Source organism: Castanea sativa, chromosome 6 (assembly GCF_040712315.1).
Source record: "Castanea sativa cultivar Marrone di Chiusa Pesio chromosome 6, ASM4071231v1".
In the NCBI taxonomy this organism is placed as follows: domain Eukaryota; kingdom Viridiplantae; phylum Streptophyta; class Magnoliopsida; order Fagales; family Fagaceae; genus Castanea; species Castanea sativa.
Window position 1 is genome coordinate 6,711,332 of NC_134018.1, and position 24,571 is coordinate 6,735,902.

At 34.3% G+C, this 24,571-nt stretch overlaps 1 protein-coding gene and 1 pseudogene across 1 annotated transcript; both read left to right on the forward strand.

Moving 5' to 3' along the window:
* Nucleotides 1-11,990: 11,990 nt before the first annotated feature.
* Nucleotides 11,991-18,889, forward strand: LOC142641160 (kinesin-like protein KIN-12F). The gene is made up of 18 exons (XM_075815558.1): nucleotides 11,991-12,374; nucleotides 12,477-12,539; nucleotides 12,625-12,687; nucleotides 12,806-12,931; nucleotides 13,193-13,276; nucleotides 13,374-13,499; nucleotides 13,593-13,652; nucleotides 13,746-13,799; nucleotides 13,884-13,976; nucleotides 14,170-14,265; nucleotides 14,533-14,681; nucleotides 15,049-15,198; nucleotides 15,421-15,550; nucleotides 15,678-16,691; nucleotides 16,779-16,874; nucleotides 16,958-17,095; nucleotides 17,182-17,967; nucleotides 18,362-18,889. The coding sequence occupies exons 1-18, from the start codon at nucleotides 12,159-12,161 to the stop codon at nucleotides 18,608-18,610; spliced, it is 3,693 nt and encodes a 1,230-aa protein (XP_075671673.1). The 5' UTR covers nucleotides 11,991-12,158; the 3' UTR covers nucleotides 18,611-18,889.
* A 1,000-nt stretch (nucleotides 18,890-19,889) lies between these two features.
* On the forward strand, nucleotides 19,890-20,468 carry LOC142639350 (uncharacterized; annotated as a pseudogene).
* Nucleotides 20,469-24,571: the final 4,103 nt, after the last annotated feature.

Sequence of the window (24,571 nt, forward strand, 5' to 3'; positions counted from 1 at the left end):
TACATACTAATTATAGACGTTATGTAGTACATAGGTATGATTTATGAATTTATTCTGATTATGATCTTGTCAGTGGAAAATAGATAAAATATTTATTGTGCTGCACACATTGTATTGTTGATTCTTTCTTATCTCCTTTTCCCTTCATGATAATTTTTTCTGGTTTAAAAAACTTGTGCATAATTTGGGTTGATCAACTTGGTTTGCAAATTTGTTTATTATAATGTATTTGTATTGGCAGTACCTTGTTGTGGTTCATATATGGTGCTTTGTATTTGGTATCTTTTTTATACACCGTGTGTGTGACTCCTTTTTGGAGTGTTGTTAATTAACAAAAATCTTATCATTCAAAAGAAAATTGTGCAGAATTGTACATTATAAATTAATCAAATTAATCAAGCCCACCTAAAAGTTAACAAGAATGTAGAATTTAACATAATTCCTAATTTAATATACCAAAAAATGCATCCACTAAAGGGTGTGAGAGCACTAGCTTTTTTATTTTAATTTTGCCACTTTTGCTTTTGGGGCCTAGTTCATGCTTCTCCCAAGGTCTTCACTGTATTATTCAAACTAAAGTCACAATTAAGAAAACCAAATTATGGAAATCAAAGCCCAATTATGGTGGGTCCTTTGCTTTATTAATTCAAAAGACTTGAAGGGGGTCACTATTCAATGATCCTTAACTCTCTTTGAAAATCAAACAATCCATCCAAAGGAGACTTTTGAAGAGATGGCCTACTAGAAGGAGACCCTCTTAGCCCAAAAGGTCTCTTTCCCTTTTCTCAAGGTGACGCTTGGCAAAAAAGAAGTCTCCCATGATAGAGATTGGGATGAATGAAAACCCTCACTCTTTTCTCTGTTTTTCTTTTCCTTTTTTCAATTTTTGTTTTTCCCTTTTAGAGTGATAGAGATGGATGAGACAAGGTGGGTAGAATTTCATGAACTGTGTATACTTTTATTTTGCCTTTATACCTTTGCCTATGTAAACATATTCAGCGTATGTGGTGGCGAAATTGACGAATACGCTTTTTGCTAAACAGTACTATCATTCAAGAACTACTAGTCTTTTGCATTTGGTATGAAGTACGGATAAGCATGAAACCAAAAAAGATACACATATTTGTACCTACTATTTGATTACTAATCCCCACCACTAAACTAGCTTTGAGTCTAGAAAACCTATACTAGTTGTCTGTTGAAAATTTGTATATTTGGAAGGTGAGGATTGTTGATTATTAAATTGAGGATCAATTATTTTTATGCTCCACTTGATGTTACAATAAGATATCCAATCAACCTCACATTACACTACACTAGCTTCAACGCGTTGTTCATATGTTCAATTTGATTCCCTAAATCCTTATCTTCCTAGAGTGATTGCTTTAATGGTTTATGACACTGCTAGTGACATCCTATAGTCATTGTTAGAGCATCCACCTTCATTATTTCAATTATATCCTATTTTACCATCTCAAAAAGTCACTTTTTCAATTATACAATACCATTTTTTACTACACCCAACATCCAAACTTCTATTTTACCATTTTCCTCATTAAAATAATATATTTACACGTTAAAATATATAACCAACAAAATGCATCTCAGAGAAATCATGTTCCAAAAAACAAAAACCCAGAAATCCACCTTGCCACCACCACGCCACCGGCCAGCAACCACCACCACAACCAAACTCCACACCAACAACAACCACAAGAACCAACCACCAAGAGGAAAAGAAATACAAAAAATTGCCAAAAACTACCACCACCGATCGAGAAAATTGCCAAAAAATTGCCAAGAAACACAAGAAATGGCCAAAAACACACTAAGAGAAAAAACCACTTCAAACCCAGGAAACCACTTCAAACCCACTACGCTGACTCGCCGATCTCCACCACCACCACGCCACCGATCAGCAACCCCAAGCCACCAATTAGCAAACCCAAGCCTCCGATTAGCAAACCCAAGCCACCGATCAGAAACCCACGCCGTCAAAACCCACGCCACCGATCTCCACAAGTCACCGATTTGAAACCCACGCCATCACCAATCAACAAACCCGCACCACCGATCTCCACAAGCCACTGATCTCCACAAGCCACCGATCAGAAACCCACGCCACCGATCTCCACAAGCCACCGATTTGAAACCCACGCCATCACCGATCAGCAAACCCACACCACCGATCTCCACAAGCCACTGATCTCCACAAGCCACCGATCAGAAACCCACGCCACCGATCTCCACAAGCCACCGATTTGAAGCCCACGCCATCACCGATCAGCAAACCCACGCCACCGATTTGAAACCCACACCATCACCGATCAGTAAACACCATCACTGCCACGCCTTCGTCGGACCTTGCTTCGGCCAACAGTGAGTCAGAGAGTGAGAGAGGGTAGATGAGAAAATAGGAAGAGTGAGTTGAGAAAGAAAGAAAGAAAGAAAACTTCTCAGCCCAGAGAAAAGAGAAAGAAAAGACAGAGGAAAGAGAGAGAAAGAATAAAAACGATTAAAAAATTTATACCATAGTGCTACAGTGCATTCTACTTGTAGAATGACACTGTAGCAATATTGTAAAAAATTTTACAATTGGAAAATTTTACAACATTCGATGGAGCCTCTTTTTTGGCTAAAAATGAAAAAAATGGCTTGGCCTTGGCATATACCATGCTCAATGCGGATGCTCTTAGATCTCTACTAGGGCCCAAACTATTGTATATATATATAAATCCCTATAAGTATTTTAATTGTAGGACAAGTAACCTAATCCTATTTGAATTACAAGATGAGTTAAACTAAGTTTTTCTATAAATACTCTCTAATTTTACAGATTTGTTCTGTGATTATTATTCAATTCACTGTATAAATGTTGAAAACTTTTCAACCAAAATGAAAAAGAAAAAAGCTTTGATCCCCTCCTTCTCTTTCTAGAATTCATGCTTTAATGGTTTTATGTCATCTTTGAGTCACTAGTCATGTCGAGAATAAAGCTTGGGAAAATTTTCAGCCAAAGAACAAAAATGAAAAAGTTTTTTTGGACACTGTGTGTGAGTGTATCTTAAAGTTTTGTCACCAAATCTTTTTTTATTTATTATTATTATGGGTTTTTGTCACCAAATCTTGACCCTTCATGAAAACGTTTTGTAGATAACCACTAAATTATAGGTATTTTATAAAAATGGCAACCCGTGAGCCCTTTTTTAATCCCTAAAATAGCTGTTTATTTAAACGGCTTCTTTGACTTTTTAACCCTAATGTCTCGTTTAACACTCAACTAATCCCACATTCCTTGATCAAAACAAGCATTATACATTATAAAATCATTCTCAGAACATTCCCGTTGCGAGTTGCTCAATGCAACAAGTAATCCATTTTGCTAATAAAAATATGGATTTTGCAGTACCCAAATGGAATCCAACATGAACTTTTTCTCTAGACTTGTGTCTCGATCACTTGACTAGCCCAATATACTTGGGACTTGTTCGGCACTTGACTTTTGGTCACTTATCAGTGTGTTTAGATTAGCTTAGCTGATACTATTTTCTAGCGTTTTCAACAAATACGTTCAGGGTTAAACACCATCTCTTGTCATTATCGAAAGTTATGATAAAAAAAAGTTGTATACAAACCAATAAACTAAAACGTGAAAGGTAGTCCAAAATGCTACTATATTGTTTGATGCTTCCTGAGTTTAATATTGGCTGGTAGAAATTGTTGGTACTTTGAAAACTGCAGAGAGTATGATAACAACGGAGAGCCTACCAAGTTAACTGTTGAAACTTGAAAAATCACAAGTGAACTGACAGAGCAATGTGAACCAAACTGAGTCTCAGTCTGCATGAATATCATGTCTCTGACTTCAACATGCAATCCGTGAAAACTTTGAAATGAAGTGCCCCCTAAGAAAAGCAGTGAGACTTGCTCCACTAGGAAATTTGAAATATGCCTTCGTGGAAAGAAAAACAAAAATGCCTTGTTTGAGTGTTTGCTATATCCAAAATTTCCAATAGAAAATTGTACAAGATGTCCCTTTTTGAAGATAATTACCCCAATCTTGCAAATGGACCTTAATCACGCAGTAAATAGAACTCAAACTCAATCATTAGCTTTACTTCTATATTCCAACAAGATGGCTACCATGATTTACGTCATAGATCACTAGAAATTGTTGTTTTTTTGCCAAAATTGACTCCAAATTTCCTTATTATTGTTTAAAGTAATCTTCATTAGCCTGAATAGACATGGACGATTCTAGTGGCGGAGGCAGAAAAGTTTCTTTTGGGGTTGTGTCTATTAATTATGAATTGACAATTGTATATGTAATCACTCCAACTCAAAAAAAAAAACATAACTACAATCTTAAAAAAAAAAGAAAAAAAAAAGAAGAGTTTATATCATTATCATTTATATATAAATAATTTGAAGATTTCTTTTTATAATTTTATTTTTAGATACAAATACACACAATTTATTCCCAAATCAAATGATTATGTACTTTGTGATTTATAAACCACATGAATATCATATAATGTTCACCTACCTGGACTTGCCGTCATGCTCATTGCTACTGACATATGATACATCAATAGCCATTCCTTTTCTCTCATTCAAGCCTGGCAAACAACTTTTTTGTTAATCATGTGATTTGAGAATTTACAAACCCCATGAATATTATATGTCATTTAGTTTTAACAATTTGCTTACTAAATATATTGGACCGAAATTGTGAGTAAATCTATTACAAATTGTAGACACGTGATCAAAACAATTAAAACCCAAATGGCATAATAAAAAATGGATCACAGTTAAAGAAATATTAATTATTACATTTTATACTCACAAAAACAATACTTATTCTAAATTTATAAACTATATACGGTTTGGGAGAATTATAACTTAAACTAGAGTTTAAAGTTGGAAAAAAAAATAGGGGGCAAGTAGTATTTTTTTTGTAAGGGTATTGTGCAAATATATTACACTATATGAAGAAATAGAGGGATTTTTAAAAAGTTTGGGAGGGTCATGACCCCCCACAAACCTTGTGAGACGAGAGGAGAGGAGGGAAAGCTCCTTCCGTAAAAGAGAATAATTTCTCGTTGGTTAGGGGCACAAAAATATGAACCCGACGATTTCGAGTGCAACATGAAGGCTTGCATTAAAAAAAAAAAAAGAAAAAAAAAAAAAGAGCTAGCATAACATTTGGAGAAAATAAATAAAAAACTTCATAGGGGAAAAATTTACAATTTTTTTTATAGTCAGTACTTAAAATTTATGATTAGAACATTACTTAACATGAATGCACTATTGTCACTACTTTTATTAACACCAGTTTTTTCAACAAAAAAAAAAAGTTACTTCAACAACTGTAACATTTTGTTGTATTCCTAAAATAACTTTTTTTTTTTTTTTAAACCTCCATTTTTACTGTTCAATTGTTGCGGTGTGAGTTTTACTAAAGCAATGAGTCTGGTGGGCTTTCAATAAACTAACAAGATGGTTGGTGTATAGTAGTAGTCTACTAGAAAGTGGGTTCTGGGCTCAGTTTTGGGATTGAGTTAAAAAGCAGCAAGGCCTGCCTGAGGACACAGTTATCAAAAGCTCGTGAATTCTTAAACGCTTGGCTCAATACACCTTCAAGTTTTTAAACAAAAAAGAGACTGTTTAGCTAAAATTTTGGGGAAAATGATAGGAAATTTGGGTAAAAGCTACTCCGTTTAAACTTAATTGTTTAATTGGAATTAAAGTGTAAAAATTTGGATCTATATGATAACCAAAAAAAAAAAACTTAATTTATACACCTGGTGTTGGAAAAGAATAATTTATACACCCGGATCTACAATGATGTTTATGTTCAATAGAAATGATAAATTGAAAAGAATAAGATCTTAAATCCACCTGGTGTTGGAAAACATGTGTGCTTCAAATTTTGTGTCACGTAAAAAAAAAAAAAATATATATATATATTTAACTTACTTTATGTTTTCATTTATTTCGTTGTAAATTATTTTTTAGTCATAATTTTTTTTTTTTTTAATGTTTGGTACACTTGAAAATCTTGGTCAAGAGAAAACCTTTTCCAAAGTTTAGTGTGAAATAAGCCTAAAGATTTGCTTTTATACATTCATAATATATATAATTATATATATATATATATATATATATATATATATATATATATATAAAATGTACATCTTAATAGAAAAAGGGAAATGACACTCTTATTTCTTGAGGTATGAGGTTTTCAACACATAAGCATTAGCATTTGGGGTTTTACACCCCTCCCCCATCAAATTGCTATTTTACATTCCCAGAGGCCCAAAAAATGTTTTTTCCGTATTGCTATTGCTATAAACTTTTAGCAACTACGAACAATAAGTTTGTATATATACGAACAATAAGTTTGTATATATACAAACTAGTGTAGCATAGTTGTAAAACAAAAATAAATTATTGTATTTGGTTTGTTTGAGAGGAAGAGATGGAAAAGAAGTGGAAGAGAGAGAAAGAGTTGGGGAGGAAGAGAGAGAAATGAATAAATAAATGAAAGGGATGAAATATAAAAATTAAGATGTTAAGTGAGTTGTAAAATAAGATAATAAAATAAAATAAGGTAACTTTTGAATGTATAAAATATGTATTTTTTTAGTCATGTCATAAATATTAGAAATATAAAATTTTAAAATTTGAAAAGAATCCCTTAACCAAAACTTAATTTTGATTTGAGTAAATCTTGGGCGAAGTATCGTTCTCCAATAGGCGGAGAAGGGAAGAGGGGGCACTTGCCCCATTTCTCCCTAATCTTCTCCAAAAGGCCAAAACTCCTTTACACTTTTATGGAGAAAAATATATAAATTTCATCTGCCCTCTAAATAGAAAATATCTTAAGGAATTTTTTTTTTTAATGGGTTAAGGAATTTTTATTTGAGGAATATTCTTTTAGAAGTTGAAACTCACAACACTTGGATCCCATTTCTTTTATCACTGTAGTTTTTAAGTGTAGAAGTAGAACAAGTTGGTATTACGGGGATACTTGACTACACTCAATATTTTTTTAGGATTTGGATTTGTTACAAATTAAGTTACAGCAACTTCTACAAAAATGCACACATATTAGGGTTGAGTTTGTGTCTAGTAGAATTGACTATAAAAATTCACTGCACACGTTGAGATGTGAACACGTGTCCTATGGAATTGGCTATTAGATAAAAGTCTCTCCTCACATATTAATGCCTCAAATAGACACCTCTTCAGACTTATATTTAAATGAAAACTTCCATGTCAAGATTGAATTTTTTACCAAATAGCCACCTGATATGTGTGCATTTTACAGGAGTTGCTATAACTTAGTTTATAGCAAATCCTTGTCCATCTTTTCATTAAATGTAAAATTTTAACAAATTTATTATTAAATTTTTATTATTTTCTTATATCCTCTATGTTTACACTTTGCTCGTACCTAACTCAAAAACTCTTTTAGTCCTTATCATTGTTCTCGTAAGAAATACAGGTCTGATTAAAAGGTCATTTTTTTATTAGTTGAGGCGGAGAAGGGAAGAAGGGGGGCACTTGCCCCATTTCTCCCTAATCTTCTCCAAAAGGCCAAAACTCCTTTACACTTTTATGGAGAAAAATATATAAATTTCATCTGCCCTCTAAATAGAAAATATCTTAAGGAATTTTTTTTTTTTAATGGGTTAAGGAATTTTTATTTGAGGAATATTCTTTTAGAAGTTGAAACTCACAACACTTGGATCCCATTTCTTTTATCACTGTAGTTTTTAAGTGTAGAAGTAGAACAAGTTGGTATTACGGGGATACTTGACTACACTCAATATTTTTTTAGGATTTGGATTTGTTACAAATTAAGTTACAGCAACTTCTACAAAAATGCACACATATTAGGGTTGAGTTTGTGTCTAGTAGAATTGACTATAAAAATTCACTGCACACGTTGAGATGTGAACACGTGTCCTATGGAATTGGCTATTAGATAAAAGTCTCTCCTCACATATTAATGCCTCAAATAGACACCTCTTCAGACTTATATTTAAATGAAAACTTCCATGTCAAGATTGAATTTTTTACCAAATAGCCACTTGATATGTGTGCATTTTACAGGAGTTGCTATAACTTAGTTTATAGCAAATCCTTGTCCATCTTTTCATTAAATGTAAAATTTTAACAAATTTATTATTAAATTTTTATTATTTTCTTATATCCTCTATGTTTACACTTTGCTCGTACCTAACTCAAAAACTCTTTTAGTCCTTATCATTGTTCTCGTAAGAAATACAGGTCTGATTAAAAGGTCATTTTTTTATTAGTTGACACTCTTTCATCCAAAGCTTACAAATTTTTTCATTCAACAATTAGGTTCAAAGTTTCGTACTTTTTTTAATAAGTCTCTTCACATCAGGTGTAGTGTAGCAGTGTGCCACTAGCTGTGACTTTATCAAACCCTCCACGATTCAGCTGTCACCATAGACGATGACAGCTGCTACGGTGACCGTAACTTCAGTCTAAAAGTCAGCACTAGACTTTTGTGGTTTAAGTTAGGCCCACCGGCCACAACGGCTAGTTATTTGAATATTAGAGATGTACCAATTTGCCCTTGGCTTTTGAAACAAACAGCTACCTAATTTTTAATTTTCTTAGGCCCGCGCCTTGTCTCGTTCTCACTGCATGTTGATTATGAAAGCAGGGAGGTGGGTCCATATCCTCCATAATAATTAATAGATGAAGACACTGAAAAGGTGACAAACGAATAAAAAATAAAAATAAATAAAAGAATAAAATATTATTTTAGTCCTTAAATTTTATTAGAAGTTTATTTTTTATTCTTAAATTTTAATTAGTTCATTTTTTGTTCTTAAACTGTTAAAAAATTCATATTTCATCCTTAAATTATTAAAAATATTTTATTTATGTCTTTAAATTTTACTAAACGTTTGTTTTTCATTCTTAAATTATTGCAAAATTCTTTTTTCATCCTTATTTTTGTCTCTATACTACTCAAAAAAACTATTTACAAAGTTTAAGGATGAAAAAAGAACGTTTTAAATTTTAGGGACGAAAAATAAACTTTTAATAAAATTTAAGGACCAAAATGATATTTTATCCAAAATCAAAACAATCAACTACGTTTGGTGCTTAGAATCAACTTTTTCAATATGTTATGTATTAATGAATGCATATAATGTAAGTTATTTTTTGAATTAATGAACTAATCTCTTTTTTTTTTTTGAGAAAAAAGTCTGCTCATATTATTATCCAAGGCGGATTAAATCAGCCTGATTTTTTTTAATTCAAATCAGCCTGATTTTAGTGAAATAATCTTATATGTGAACAATCCAATTAATTTGTTCAGGATTTAATATTTATAGCCTATTCCACAGTTTTGATACTAGGATTTTTTTTCAATAATCTCATTGTTGTCATTTTTATTATCCAATAATCTCAAGTGATTTCACGATGAAACAACAAACTTACATTCCCTCTGTTTTTGCGAATGTTATTGAGAAGGAGAAGGCCTAGATTTTCCTTTTCTTAGTTGATTATCCCCAAAAAAAAAAAAAAAAACTTTCCATAATGAAATTAATATACCCTTTTGTGATTTCTTAGTTGATTATCTAATTATTTCCTTAAAGGTGTACAGTTCATCGTTTAACACATTCCAAGTTATTATAGGGTAGAGTCTATAAGAGATGGTAACCGTGGTATAAAAGATAGCCATATATGGAGTGTGGGGACCAAGGTCTAGATTCAAGTTTTCAAGAGGGAGCTTTCCTCACATATACACTTAAATTAGGTTAGAATGATAGCCATATGATTTTTTTTTTTTTAAATGTGCACTGAGTATAAACCACATGGTTGTGTGCATTGGTCAATAAATTAAAGGCAAAAATATCTTTTGGTCCCTTATAATTTGCACTTCTTGTCATTTTGGTCCATTGTGTTCTAAAATGTCAAATTTACACAAGATAGCCATATGAATTTTTTATTTTTTAAATGTGCATTGAGTATAAGCCACATGGTTGTGTGCATTGGTCAATAAATTAAAGGCAAAAATATCTTCTGGTCCCTTATAATTTGCACTTCTTGTCATTTTGGTCCATTGTAGTCAAATTTACACCCTTATCTTTAAGAGCACACTCAACATGTCTTTTCCCTCTACTCCATATCTAATTATCTATTACATTTTCTTGTTCACATTCTAAATTTACTTTTTTCCTAATATTAATACATTTTAAATGAAAAATGAATAGTGACCTAAACATAAATAAAAGAGAACAAGCTGCCTCCTCCAAATCCAACCATTGAAATAAAAATAAAAAACCAAAAAATTTTCCTTCAGAACTAACACATTTTCTTATTAGAAAAAAAGGATATGAAATGTTGTTGCAAGTAAAATGGAAGAACTCAATCTTGATATTTATAGAAAATTGGATTGTGAAACCTTTGAAATTGCCTTATAAAGGGACATAGTGATGCTTGACTTGGGGCAATGGTCCCTCCCTCTCTCTCCCCCTTCCTCCCCATTTTTTTAAAAAAATACTAGTTTATATATAGTTATTATTTTATTTTTTGATAGGTATATATAGTTATTAATTTTAGAAATCTTATTCAATAAAATTACTCTTGTCCCCCACTTAACAATATCAGTGATCAAATTTATGGCCATACAAATATTTATAGAACTAAACGGAAACTAATTTTTTATTTTGGCTGTTAGCAACGTTAGTAATTTCCATCCAATAGATAATTACAGAGACTAAATTGATATAATACTGAAAAAGTTAAGGACCAAATTAACATAATCAAAAGGTTATTGACCAAATTGAAATATGATGTAAAGGATAGGGACCAAATACGTAGTTTACCTAAAAAAAAAAATTAACAAACTCAAAAAAATTAGCCTAACAACAAATATTATCAATAGCAAAGTTGATAAGTCCAATAAACCAAATTTACTCAAAACAAACAACTTGGCCTTTTTAAAATTTTAAACAAAATAATATTCCCCTTACCCATTCATAGACGTAGGCCTAATTTTGTTGCACGCCAAATTCCTTTTTCATAAATAATTGCTTTGTAATGTATTAAGATATAATTTTCTTTATTAATGGTTTGTAAATATTAAATGGATGCTTATTTAAAATTTCATAATGATTTTTTTTATATATACTTTTTCCCTCCCTAATTCCAAGTCCAAGCTCCACCTTTGACCTTATAGCTTTTTCTCTTACGAGACATTAGTGGTTATGAACTTATATGACATAATTGCCATTGATCCTTTCCATCCTTTAAATTCCTAAGCCAAATATACTTAGTCTATATTTAGTTTATTCCAGTTAGTTCAACTGGTAAATTTTCTGATGATTGAATAAGACAACTGGGGTTAAATCCTACAACAAAAAATATATTTTATGTCGTAGAGATCACCTTCGAAATTAAAATACCAAACTACCATTTACTAAGGAGTGAAGGTTTTTATTTCAAGTTTGCCCTTGCAACCAAATCTTTGAGACTTCAAACACTAGACTAGTTTTTTTTTTTTCTGAACACTTTTGAAGCTGGTTAAAATTTGGGAAGAACAAGTCACTTTTTTTTTTTTTCATTTAAAATGTGTTAATAATAAGAAAAAATGGATATTTTACAGTAAAACCTATTAGAAATGGGTGTGCCCTCAAAGTTTGTTGTTTAAATTGACAATTTTAGACCAAAATGATAACGAGTACAAATCAATAGCGTCCAAAATGTATTTTTGCTTAAATTAAACTATTGAATTTGATTAGATGAAGAAAACAAAGTAAAGTAGAGAGAGAGAGAGAGAGAGAGAGAGAGAGAGAGAGAGAGAGAGAGAGAGAGAGAGAGCGTGGAAGAATATAGGGCATTTTAGTCATTTCAAACAAAAATTTCCAAAGTAGTTTAAAAATTCAAATTCTCTCAACGGTCAAATATCCCCCACCACTCCCCTCCTACTCAACACACCCCAAAAAAAAAAAAAAAAAACGTTCGTCTTCTTCTTCTTCTTCATCTTCCCCTTCTCAACTCTCAATCCACCTCTGAAAATCTAAACACTTCTCTCTCCCTCTCTCTCTCTCTCTCTCTCTCTCGCTCGCTTGCTCTCTCTCTAGCTCTCACAGAGAACAATGAGGCACAACAAACACAGCACAGAGACCGCCGAGTCTCGCTTCTTGGGAACCATATCCGCCTCCTCCATTAGAAACCTCCTTCCCAGATCTCTCTCCAAGCACTCCAAATCCACCTCCAAATCCAACGCAGAGAACACTCCGCCCTCCGATCCCAACGTCCCCACCGTCCATTCCCTTTCCGCCACCACCAAATCTCCACCGTCCAAACCACAGGTACTGTCTCTCAGTCCTCATTTCCTTTTTATCACTGAAAATATCTCATTAATTAATATATAATAATCAAACCTGAAAGACTGAGCAATTTTGAAATTGTAGGATGAGATTGTCCGATCGGACGGTCCGTGTGAAGTATCAGCGCCTCCAGATCCACCGGTGAAGGTACATGATCTCTGAGCTTAGTCTTAATTTTTTTTTTAAATTTTAATTAATAAATAATCAAATAATGAACATAAAAAAATTATAGGATGAGATTATCAGATCGGACGGTCCATGTGAAGTATCGGCGCCTCCAGATCCACCGGTGAAGGTACATGATTTCTGAGCTTAGCCTTAAATTTTAGTGTTAGGGTTTGTGTTTGTAAATAAATTTTCTGATTTTTATTTTTATTTTTAAAATTTTTATATTTATTTCTATTTTTGGATAGGTTGTGGTGAGAATCAGGCCTGTTAATCAGGCGGATCAGGTGGTTAAGAAGGTCTCATCCGACACATTGTCGGTCGAGGATCGGAAATTTAGGTTTGATTCGGTGATTGATTCGAATGCAAAGCAGGTATGCAGCTTGATCCTGGTGTTTTTATGTTTGTTTTTGAGTAATTCTTTGTTTGGATTTGTCAGAAAGTTTAGGGAATTTAAAGAAATTTGAATTTTGTATGTTAGGTTAGTTTGTGCAGTTGAATTTTATAGAAAGTGGAAACAATTTAGATTAGTAGAATTGAGATATTGAATAGCTTTCTTAGTAACCAAACAAGGGGTTAAGACTTAAGATTTTTATTATTACTTATAAATATATATTTTTGATGGGTTTATCCAGGAAGATGTGTTCCAGTTAGTTGGAGTTCCTTTGGTGAAAAATGCATTAGCTGGTTACAATGCTTCAATTTTGTCGTATGGACAGGTAATTCTAGATTTGTGTTTCAATTTCGACATTCAAGTGTGGATTTAAGTGGTTGTGTAATTAGCAATGAAGAAATTTTTGTTGGATTTTTCACTAGACTGGAAGTGGAAAGACTTACACGATGTGGGGTCCACCTAGCGCGATGGTTGAGGATCCTTCAGCCAGTAGTCACCAGGGAATTGTTCCTCGGATTTTCCAAATGTTGTTCTCTGAGATTCAGAAAGTATGTTTTGTTTATATGTTTTTATTACAAGTGAAAAAAAGTAGTGTTTAATATGCAGGTTCATGACTGTTTGGTTTGAATTGTTATATGTAGGAGCAAGAGAACTCAGAAGGAAAACAGATAAATTTTCAATGCCGATGCTCTTTTCTTGAGGTATTTGCTTTTATTGAAAATCCTCTAGTGTGGTATATGCTCTTCTTCCTGCACTTGTTTTATATGTGTTGTCTAATTGATTTATTATGACAGATATACAATGAGCAAATTGGGGATTTACTTGACCCAATCCAGAGAAACCTTGAGGTGAAGATTAGCTTTCCTTTATTTTAGTAGATGTGTCATTATTATACTGGATTTAATTAATGGGTTTGGTCAAAATTGTTCCAGATAAAAGATGATGCAAAAAATGGATTGTATGTTGAGAATTTGACTGAGGAATATGTGACTAGCTATGAGGATGTGACGCAAATCCTGATCAAGGTATGCACACATCATTTTCTTTGCTATAATTCTGAGGTTTGGCTATTGAGGTCTTGAGTGTTTGTTTGCAATCCCTTTCAAAAGCCTGCTTCACATCTTGTGGTGATTTTATAGGCATAATTGCTGCTTTTACATGATCAAAATGATTTTCTATTTCTGCTTAATTTGATTAACTTGTTTGTATATGATGCAGGGGCTTTCTAGTAGAAAAGTTGGAGCAACTAGCTTAAATTCTAAGAGCTCGAGATCCCATATTGTTTTTACTTTCATCATTGAGTCATGGTGCAAGGTATCATTGGACATTTCTGTCAGTTATCAGTAAAATATTTTGTTCTGAATAAGAGATGTTTGTTTGTGATAAACTATTCATTGAATGACTTATTCCTTGCACACAAGGTGCTTGAGTGGTGGTCTTATTGTTTAATGGAACCATATGTTTATATACCATTTTAACTCATTATCCATGATGGAGTCCTAAAGTTGCTATTATTAACTGTTATTATCCCTTTTTAAGTTCTATCACTCAGATATGTTCTTTTATCCACTGATGCCACAGGGAACCTCATCTAAATGTTTTAATAGTTCAAAAACAAGCAGAATTACCCTTGTTGATCTAGCTGGACTTGATAGAAATAAAGTTGATGATGTGGGCAGACAAGGTGTGAAGGAAGGCAAACATGTGAAGAAGTCCTTATCACAACTTGGGTATGACGATGCCATGAGCTTTATTAAGTTAGAGAAATTTGTTTTATAAGATGTTATTTATGTAGAATACTGATTAGATGTTGTATTTGTGATCCTACTATTGCAATTAATCTATAATCAGTTCTTTTTCCCATATTATGATAAAAGTGTGGGTGCGACTGGATAGCAACTTATTTTCTTGCCATGCTACAATTATTTTCTTGCCATATTATGCCAAAAGTGTGGGTGCGACTGGATAACAACTTATTTTCTTGCCATGCTAAAGGTTCACCAATTATTTTGGGTTAATTACATATGCTATCAAGAATATAGCCATGGTTGGGTTTAATGACTGTTTCATCATCACTGTTCTATTATATTGGTGCAGGCACTTGGTTAATATTCTTGCAAAGGCTGCTCAGTCTGGAAATTCTGAAGATATTACATATAGAGGTTCCTGTTTAACACATTTAATGCAAGAATCACTTGGTGGCAATTCAAAACTGACGGTTCTCTGTGCCATCTCACCAGAAAACAAGTATGTATGCCTTGAACTACTTAATAGTTTTCTATTTACAGAATCTGCACAATAACAATGTGAACTTTTAGAATGTTTACAGTTTGATGTTACATGCTAATGCTCACCTAGATTGAGTCTTTTCATAAGATAGTAATTATAAAACAAATTTTCAACATTCTTTTGAAAAATTTCTTGAGATTTTGGTATTTTTCTGAAAATAAGAATGCCTTTTGATTGCAGAAATAGTGGTGATACACTGAGAACTCTCAGATTTGGACAACGAGTAAAATTCATTAGAAACGAGCCTGTAATAAATGAAATCACAGAGGATGATGTTAATGGTCTCAGTGATCAAATTCGTCAGTTGAAGGTATTAAGTTATCCTGCAAGAGTTATAATTGAAATCTTATTTTGAAGGCCGTAGCTAGAAGCAAGCTAAGGTTTAAGACATTTGTATTCTACTGATGTTAAAGAAATTTGTATCTTGTTGGTTGCAGGAGGAACTTATAAAAGCAAAGTCTAGTAAATCAGTAGGAAGTCAAAATGGATATTTTCAAGGGCGTAATGTACGTGAAAGCTTGAATCAATTGAGAGTAAGCCTTAACCGCTCTTTGATTCTACCCCCCATAGATAATGATTCTGATGAAGAGGTAAATGTTGATGAGGATGATATAAGGGAGATTCGTCAGCATCTAGATAAGTTGCATAGCTCTTCTGAAGATAATACTAGAGACAAGCCTGTTAGTAGGGATTCCATCCAGTTTTATTCAATGGAGGAAAGTGGTGAGACAGACTTGATGAGCGAAGTAAGTATGACTGAAGAAGTCTGTATGGAAGAACCTTGGAATGAACTTCCTCAGATGGCCAATGATTCTATGGAAGACAATTTTGTAAGTGCTGCTAACACCTTAACAGCTTCTGGTCCTGCAACCAGAAGGAGCATTTCAATTAGCTCATGCTGTCAGTCCCCACTCCTCCAAGACCCACCATTGTCTGAATCTCCAAAAATTGGAAATATACAAAGGAAAAGCATGAATATATCATCATCAAGTCATTTAGTAAGCCAGAACAGTGTGTCAGAAAGTTCCAAGTTCAACTTGGATGTTTTAAGACAGTCACTTAAACAGAGTGAGCAGGTCCATTCTTCTTTGCGGTCAAGCAAGACATTTGCTGGCCCTGCTGAGAACTTGGCTGCTAGCCTTCACAGAGGCTTACAGATTATTGACTATCACCAACGGAACTCTGCATCAAAAAAATCTTCAGTTTCCTTCTCCTTTGAGCACTTGAAATTGGAACCTTGTGCAGAAATTGATAAGGCCAATGCTTCTGTTCAGACGCTACCAGAAGAGAGACCATCTTCAAATGGACCATCTTCTTCTTTCCTTTGTACATCTTGCCAACGAAGAATATCTGAGAAGGATTCCAATGAGGTTAAGGATAGCTTGAAGACATGGATTGTAGCAGTTGATGAGGCAGAGAATCCTACTCAATTGACAGATGAAGTGCCTAAAGTATGGCTAGACTAAATTTCTGGCAAGTGTAGTTAAGAGAGATCCATTTCTGCATTTTTAAATTACTTTCTGTTTTTGCTGTTTCAGGATGCAGGCAATGCTATGATAAAAGGTCTTAAGCGAGAGGAGCTTGAAAACGTGTGTGTGGAGCAAGCTGCCAAAATTGAGCAGTTGAATCGACAGGTAACAAGAACTTCCAAAGCTCTATAATTTCTTGGGATTTTATAATGTGGATTCTTCATTATTGATGTTTTGAATATGTACAGGTAGAGCAGTACAAACTGATGGAAGAAGAACACAGTCAAGAAATTAATAAACTTCGCCTTGAGGCTTCAAAGAATGAAATAGTTCCATTTAAGGATTCCAAGAATGATGATTATCATTCACTGAGGGGTGAAGACAAGGTCAGTAATTGTTTTCCTCTATCACACTTAGCATTTCAAATGTTGGAAATCTCTTCTAACTTTTGTTCTTGGTGTGTTTTGTGCAGCTTCTAAGGTACAATTCTGTTGAAAATTATCAGCCGGAGATTATAAAGGAAAAATGTGAAATAAAGGAAGTTGTGGAAGCTGGGACTGGGAACCAATATTTTGATCTGAATGAGAAGGAAGCACTTCTTAAGGAAATTGAAAGTTTAAAAAGCAAGTTGCAGTCATATTCTGATCCATCTTCTAACAAGTCTACCGAAAAATTGAGATCCTCTTTGTTGTCGCGATCATTCCAATTACGAAAAAGTGGTGTAGATCAACTCGGTTATAGCAAGGAAGAACTAGAGAAGGAAAGAGAGAGATGGACAGAAATGGAGAGCGATTGGATTTCTTTAACTGATGAACTGAGAATTGATATTGAATCCCACCGCCGACGTGCAGAGAAGCTGGAGATGGAGTTGACATTAGAGAAGAAGTGCACTTCGGAGTTGGATGATGTACTTCACAGATCAGTCCTTGGGCATGCTAGAATGGTTGAACACTATGCTGAACTACAGGAGAAGTACAATGACTTGGTTGGAAAGCATCGTGCAATCATGGAAGGGATAGCAGAAGTGAAGAGGGCAGCTGCAAAGGCAGGGAAAAAAGGTCATGGTTCTCGTTTTGCAAAATCCCTTGCTGCAGAGCTTTCTACATTGAGGGTGGAGAGGGAGAGGGAGAGAGAATTGTTGAAAAAGGAGAACAAGAGTCTTAGAATTCAACTTAGAGACACTGCAGAAGCTGTTCATGCCGCTGGAGAACTCCTTGTTAGGTTGAGAGAAGCTGAGCATGTAGCATCAGTTGCAGAGGTAGCTTATCTGTCACTTTTGACCGGACTAATATTTAACACTGTTTCATTTAGTGACCATTCTGTCTAGATTGGCTTCACAATCAGACTATTCAATAATGCTTTCTGATTGCTTCTGTTTGGTGGTGGTACCTCACTTAGAGGGTCCTGATCATTAATCAGATTGATCATTTATCAACAAAACGTATTTATGATTCTGGGAAAATTGGAAGTTAATATAAACACTGAATATTATGATAGCATTTTCTGGGAAAGGTGATTTTGAATTATTAAAGATTGTTGTCAATTTAATGATATATTAGGTTATTAATTAACAAGGAGAGAGGGGGGGGGGGGGAGGGGTTAAGTGTTGGTAGCTTTCTGACTCATCACTTATGATTTTCATATCAATGCAGGACAACTTTACAAAGGTTCAACAAGACAATGAAACGTTAAAGAAGCAAGTGGAGAAGCTCAAAAGAAAACACAAGATGGAGATGGTCACCATGAAGCAGTATCTTGCAGAGAGCAGATTGCCTGAATCTGCATTGCAACCACTATATCGACAGGATTCAGATGTAGCACACAACACCACAATCCCATATGCAGATGATGATCAGGCATGGAGAGCAGAGTTTGGAGCAATATATCAAGAGCACTACTAATTCTCCTTGTGAAGTTAAAATCGGCTCTTGAGAATTGGAGGTGATGAATATTGTTGTGTGGCAATGGCAGTGCTTAGCCGTAAATCTGCTGAGGGGCTTGCATCAATTCCGACCCTACTTGGGTCAAAGCAATATACGATTCTTGTATCTTTCATTTGTTGTCTTTAATCTCCTTTTATTCTTTTAATGGTTGGCGTGATTATGTGTAGAGGAATGTGTTCACCTTTGTTGACTCTGGATGATAATTGATGCGATTGAATGTTCATTCTTTAATGATAATTGTGGTCCCTGTAGATGCTTCTTTGGACTTCAGCTGCTAGAATTATTCTTAGCATCTTCAAGCATACACTATATTTGGACAGCAGATGGTGAAACCTGCGCAAGTTGATTAGGATTGTGGAATAGATTTTATGTTCAGACTAATACCAATCCAACCCATTTCATGAATAAAATGTGACCAATTAACCAACCAACAAAACTACTTGTTATAAATAGTATCTTCTTGATGCATTGAAATATATAAATGTATTGATGATCTAGGTAAAATGAAATGGTTGAATAATTGAAAAATGAGATCATTCAGGAATACACATTGAAACATCTAAGATTGAGCATTACCAGGATCCTGCATTAGTGCACGACTTCTCTCTTTGAAATAATGAATATAACAGAAAAAAATGAAAAATTATCAACACTTGACCATTTAGGTTTCCAAAAAGAGGTTGTAAAAACAAGGCATAGCATTATTGAAAGGCAGCATGCCAGCATGATCAGAAAGCAACCAACGTTTAATCCCTTATAGAATTCCTTATTTAATTTTTTTTATATTTTAATTTTCATTAAAACCCGCTGAATGAGGACATCATAAAAAAATGTATGAGCTTTTTTTATCAAGAGACTCCCCTGGAGAGAACCTTAACATATAGGCAACCACCTTATGACTAAAAAATATAGCCTTTTTGAGTTTGTAAGGCATCGACATTTCCAATAAATATAGGGACACCCAATTTCACAACATATTGAAGTATTCAACTATGAGTAATCGACACTTTTTGCTTGCTACTTTTGACATGGATGGATGGACACACCACTCACATTTAATCAGTTTAGCATTTAGAGAAATTCAGTGTGTTCGTAATATTGTCAATGTGTTTCACATTCACCTCAGCAGATGCTGCTTTTATTGCGTTACATATCGTGTCTATTGAGGTCATTGTATAGAATTTTAGCAGATCTTGCTAATACATATTGAAGAGTGCCATTTCTAGTTTTGTAATCGATGCATTTCATTGTTTCCAAGTGCCCTGCGTTGAAGGCTCTATATTTTCCACCTGCAATATGGGACAATTCTTCATTTGCTTTGCCAAAACTCATACGTAAGTGGAAAAATCTAGAGCTGTTGAAACTTGGAAATTCCATTAACATGGTTAAGATACTTGAAGGAATCAGCCTTCACTGCAAGAATTTCTGTCTGTTAGACATTGATTGATTCTGCAGCATATATTGGGAGACGTGCATCAGCAGCTATTCCCACCCTTCTGCCAAACATGAAGTACTTAAACCTGAGACGGGCAAACATTAGTCGGACGAGTTTAAAGAGAATTCTGCGGGGCTGCAAGAAGCTTGTGCATCTGGATGTCAGGGACAGTGTAGGTTTTGAATGTGATGACAAGTTACTGAAGCTTGGTTCACATATTAGTAATTTCCAAAATTTCAAAGATGATGATGCATACATTGTGGGATTCATTGGTGAAGTCGAAATTTATGCTGGTTTTGAAGAAAATGCATCAGAGACCTGACAGTTTCTAACACAAAACAAGAAAGAAGATGATAGGATGAAGAATAGAGCAGGAGGTTGAGAGAGAGAGAGAGAGAGAGAGAGAGAGAATATGATGCTGAATTCTCATTAATTATTATTCTGTACAGAGAAGTCCTTATACACCGGAGGAGTAGGATTAATTACAGTAATATATACTAACAAAATTAATGTAATTGCAACAGACTAATCAAATTCTTCCAAAAGACTCTAACAACTAACTGCCTAACATCTTCTACAATAGAAAGCTACAGGTAGCTGAGAGAATTCTATCTATTACAAAATTGACTTGATTTTAAAATTTGAGAAACAAAATTGAAAATACCCCATTATTGGAGGACCAAAAGTGTAGTTTGGTTACTAATCACTTTGACATACATAAGTTTTGAAATGGAGGAGTTGGAAATGGTTTCCAAGGGTCTAATGCCACAAGAAACATTGTAGTCCAATTTTAATGGAGAAAAAAAAAAAAACTCAGGATATCAAAGCCCATCAAGGTAGTTTTTGTTCTCTCTTCCTACAATAATATGCACTAGTAGAAATAATGTGTCACAGTCAAAAAAAGAAATAATGTGCCTGTTATAGTAGTCGGTCCATTAATTAACTCATTACAATAAATTTCTTTATTGATGAACCAAACCCTTATCCTCCTTGATTCTCAAAAAAAAAAAAAAAAAAAAAAAAAAAAAACACCCTTACTCCCCAACACTTGACTCGCAAGAAAAATGGTCTGGTACCAATGCTCTCTGGCCCAGGCAACTGGGGGCTGGGCCTGGGAATTCAAGGGACATGGCTCTATGGGAAAGAAGCTCTACTGAAGCCCAACATAGCTAGGGTCCAGCCAAGAAGGGCATAATGCCGCGCTAGGCGGCAATGGGCACTCCAAAACTCAAGTTAGCAGCTAATTTTGGAAAGAAAAAATGAAGAGAGGAAATTGAGAGTTATGGCCTACCTCCTTCCGGAAAATTATTAGGTACTTCCGGATTACTATAAATGCATACATCCTCCTCTCACATGAATGGTGGGTCCTACCATAAATTTAATTAGTGGAACCTACCATTAATATGAGAGGAGAGAGTACGCATTTATAGTACTCCGGAATACCCAATAATTTCCCCCTCTATCGTGAGAGAGAGGTATTTATATCTTTAACACCATGTGTGGCATGGTAGGGAGCATTATTATTCTACAAAGCTACGTTTGACTAATGAGACAACCTCCTGATGGGACAATTGATAGGACGAGGTAGGCCAGCCATAGCTAGTGTAGCCCATGAATGTCTCCGACCAGTGTGATACACACTGTCTTAAGCTAGTCTTAATGCACAGAGCCTGAGCGGCCTTGTCTCGGATGAATTTTCCCTTTTACCACCTTATGTTTATTTGGCTGCCTCCCACAATAAGGGTGGGTTTGGATAGGGAGGCTGCGTCTGCGTTTCACGTTTGAGACTTTTTTTTTTCTCCTGCGCACAAGTTTCAACAGAGACAGGATGCATTGTTCACCATTGTGCATGAATAGTAACCACACAGTGGTGCACTGTTCATGTATTTTTCAACTTTTTTTTAATTAAAAATGGGATCTGCAACACTATTCACACATTTAAAAATTATTTTGCTACAGTGTTTTCAGTTTTCAGCTGTATCCAAACAGACCTTAAGTTTTCCAAAAGTGGCCGGTCAAAAGAGACTAGCACACAAAAGTGATCAAAGTGGGTGGCCCTTGATCTCCTCAGAGGATGTGTTTTTTTACCCTACTAGGATAAAAAATAATCAACTTGGACTTCAGTCAGAAGCTGAGTTAGATGTAAGTGATTGAAACTGATGTGCTAGGCCTGTAGTTGATTCGGGTCTGGCCCTTCACAACCCCAGGCCTACTAGGTAAATTGGTTTGTTTTTTTTTAACCATTTTCAAATAGTTTCTTATTCCAAAATGAAGAAGGAAAAAAAAAACGACATTTACCCTTCACAAGAATCTCAAATTTTTGACTTTACCAATTCTTGTTATCCATTCCTTCCGCATTTTTATCTGAGATATGAACTTGCAATTACCTCTTTCTAGTACACCAAATGTTACAAATTTTTATGTACAAGCATCTTTTATACAATATTGATGACAAAACTTATTTAATACTTGAAAACAACTAAGTTTACAATTCTAAATTTGTAAGCACAGCATCGAAGTGTCTTTCATTTACATAACAGCATATAAGTATTGTTTTGTGGAGACCAGATCGCTGTAAACTAAAACCGTTGAATTTTTGCAGGCAATTTCAGCATCCTGAAGTGTAAAACTATGAAGGATTGGCAGAGGAAATCCTCTTATTAGGTGTAAGTTCATATATGGCAAGAAAACGGTTTTCAGGAAAGTTGACATTATTGGCTGCAAAGATCAATACTGAATGAGATTTATGGCAAGAAAGTAATGTCCCTTTATTCTATTAAGAGAATGCAATAGACAAGAGGAACTAAATTGATTGTTGTCTAAAATATATGTATTACATCATATATCTTACAATAAACATGATATTCAAAGTATAATTTGGTAAAAAAAAGAGTTTCCAAGAACCTATTTTAAACCTCCTTTCCCCCTTCAAGTTCACCCATGGGCCATGGGTGCAGAAGTGCTAACAAGTGATTATTACTGAATGAACAACCAAGATTATGAGATCCAAAACTTTGCATCTTTTAGCTCATTGACTTAGACTCTTAGACCACCATGTTCAGGAGAGAATTTCACACACATACATTTAGTTACGCTAGAGTAGGATTTCTATCTTAGATAAATAATAATAATAATAAATAAGTAAATAAATAAACTTGAAAAGAAAATTTTGTTCACTTTTTGGCTTTCTATTTCTCTTTGAGAAGTCATGTTTTTAGTGTTGGCTTAATTCAGTGACAAAAGTTATTTGTAATGTTTTTATTGTTAATGTTCTTTTTCTTGGGTTTTCATGTTACTTGGGGTAGAGTACTTGAGCCTCTCCTTGAAAATTAGAAGCAGCATTAGACAGAGATTTCGTGACCTAGTTTGCATGCAAAATCCACGTGGCAGAGTTTTGGCTGAGAGTGCAATTGTGAACCTTGCGACCATCTTGTGACCTTAAGGGGTGACCAAGTCACGAGTTGCATGATCTCTATATTCTGCATTAAACCTATTCGCTGCTCATCTACTAGCACACACAAACAACTGTGAGGCGTGGCAAGGGGCTTCAAATAAGGGTTGAACAAACCCTAGAAATGAGATAATAGGGAAGAAATTGAAGCCAAGCCTTTGTATGAAAAGAGAGACATTTTTCTGTGAAAAAAACCAAGTTCCCACCTCTCTTTTCCATCTCTTTCATTGCATCGATAGAGATTATGTAAACACATTCCTCATCCACAAACACAAACATTGTGAGTGAGAGAATGACATTGGAAATGTGAGAAGCCATATCTAAATCCAAATCCTTTGGTGGCTTTTTGTTGGTAACTCAATGGTGGTGACTCTAGGAAACTAGGTGAAGAAAAGACTCATGGAGTTGGTTGCTAGTTAGAGCTTGGAGGGCTCAAGTACACAAGGAGATATAAGCTTGGAAGGTTTATAGTCATCTATGTACTGCAACTACCTATTCTAGTGGAGAGGTTTTTACTCCCGATACTCAGTTTTCCCTCTTCCATAACACTTTGTGGTGTTATGTGTGGTGTGCTTGCTTTCCTCTATATTTCCTTTACCTTTCTACATTGCCATGTTTGTGTAGTGTGTAGTTAGTTTAGAAATTTGCTAAGTCACACTAGGACTATATTGATTAGTTTAGTGTTGAAATCAACTTAGTTGTAAAACTTTGTGTTAAGTTTCTACATACTTGCTAGGGATAATATAGCATATTTCACTCATCAATTTCCTAACAACAATATGTTTGATCTTACAAAGACCAAGATGACACCAACCCGAAGAAGATGTGTCTGTAGGCACTGGCGGAGCCAGAGGGGGGGCAGTTCTCCTATTTTTTTTTTTTTTTTGTTGTATTAGTAGTCACATGGAGGAAAAAAAAAAAAAAAAAAATCTACTTGTTGAAAGTGATCAAATAATTGCTTTTGTCTTGTCTTACGTGTAACTTGCTCCTATTTCACTATTTTTTTTATATCATTATTTACACCATTTTTACT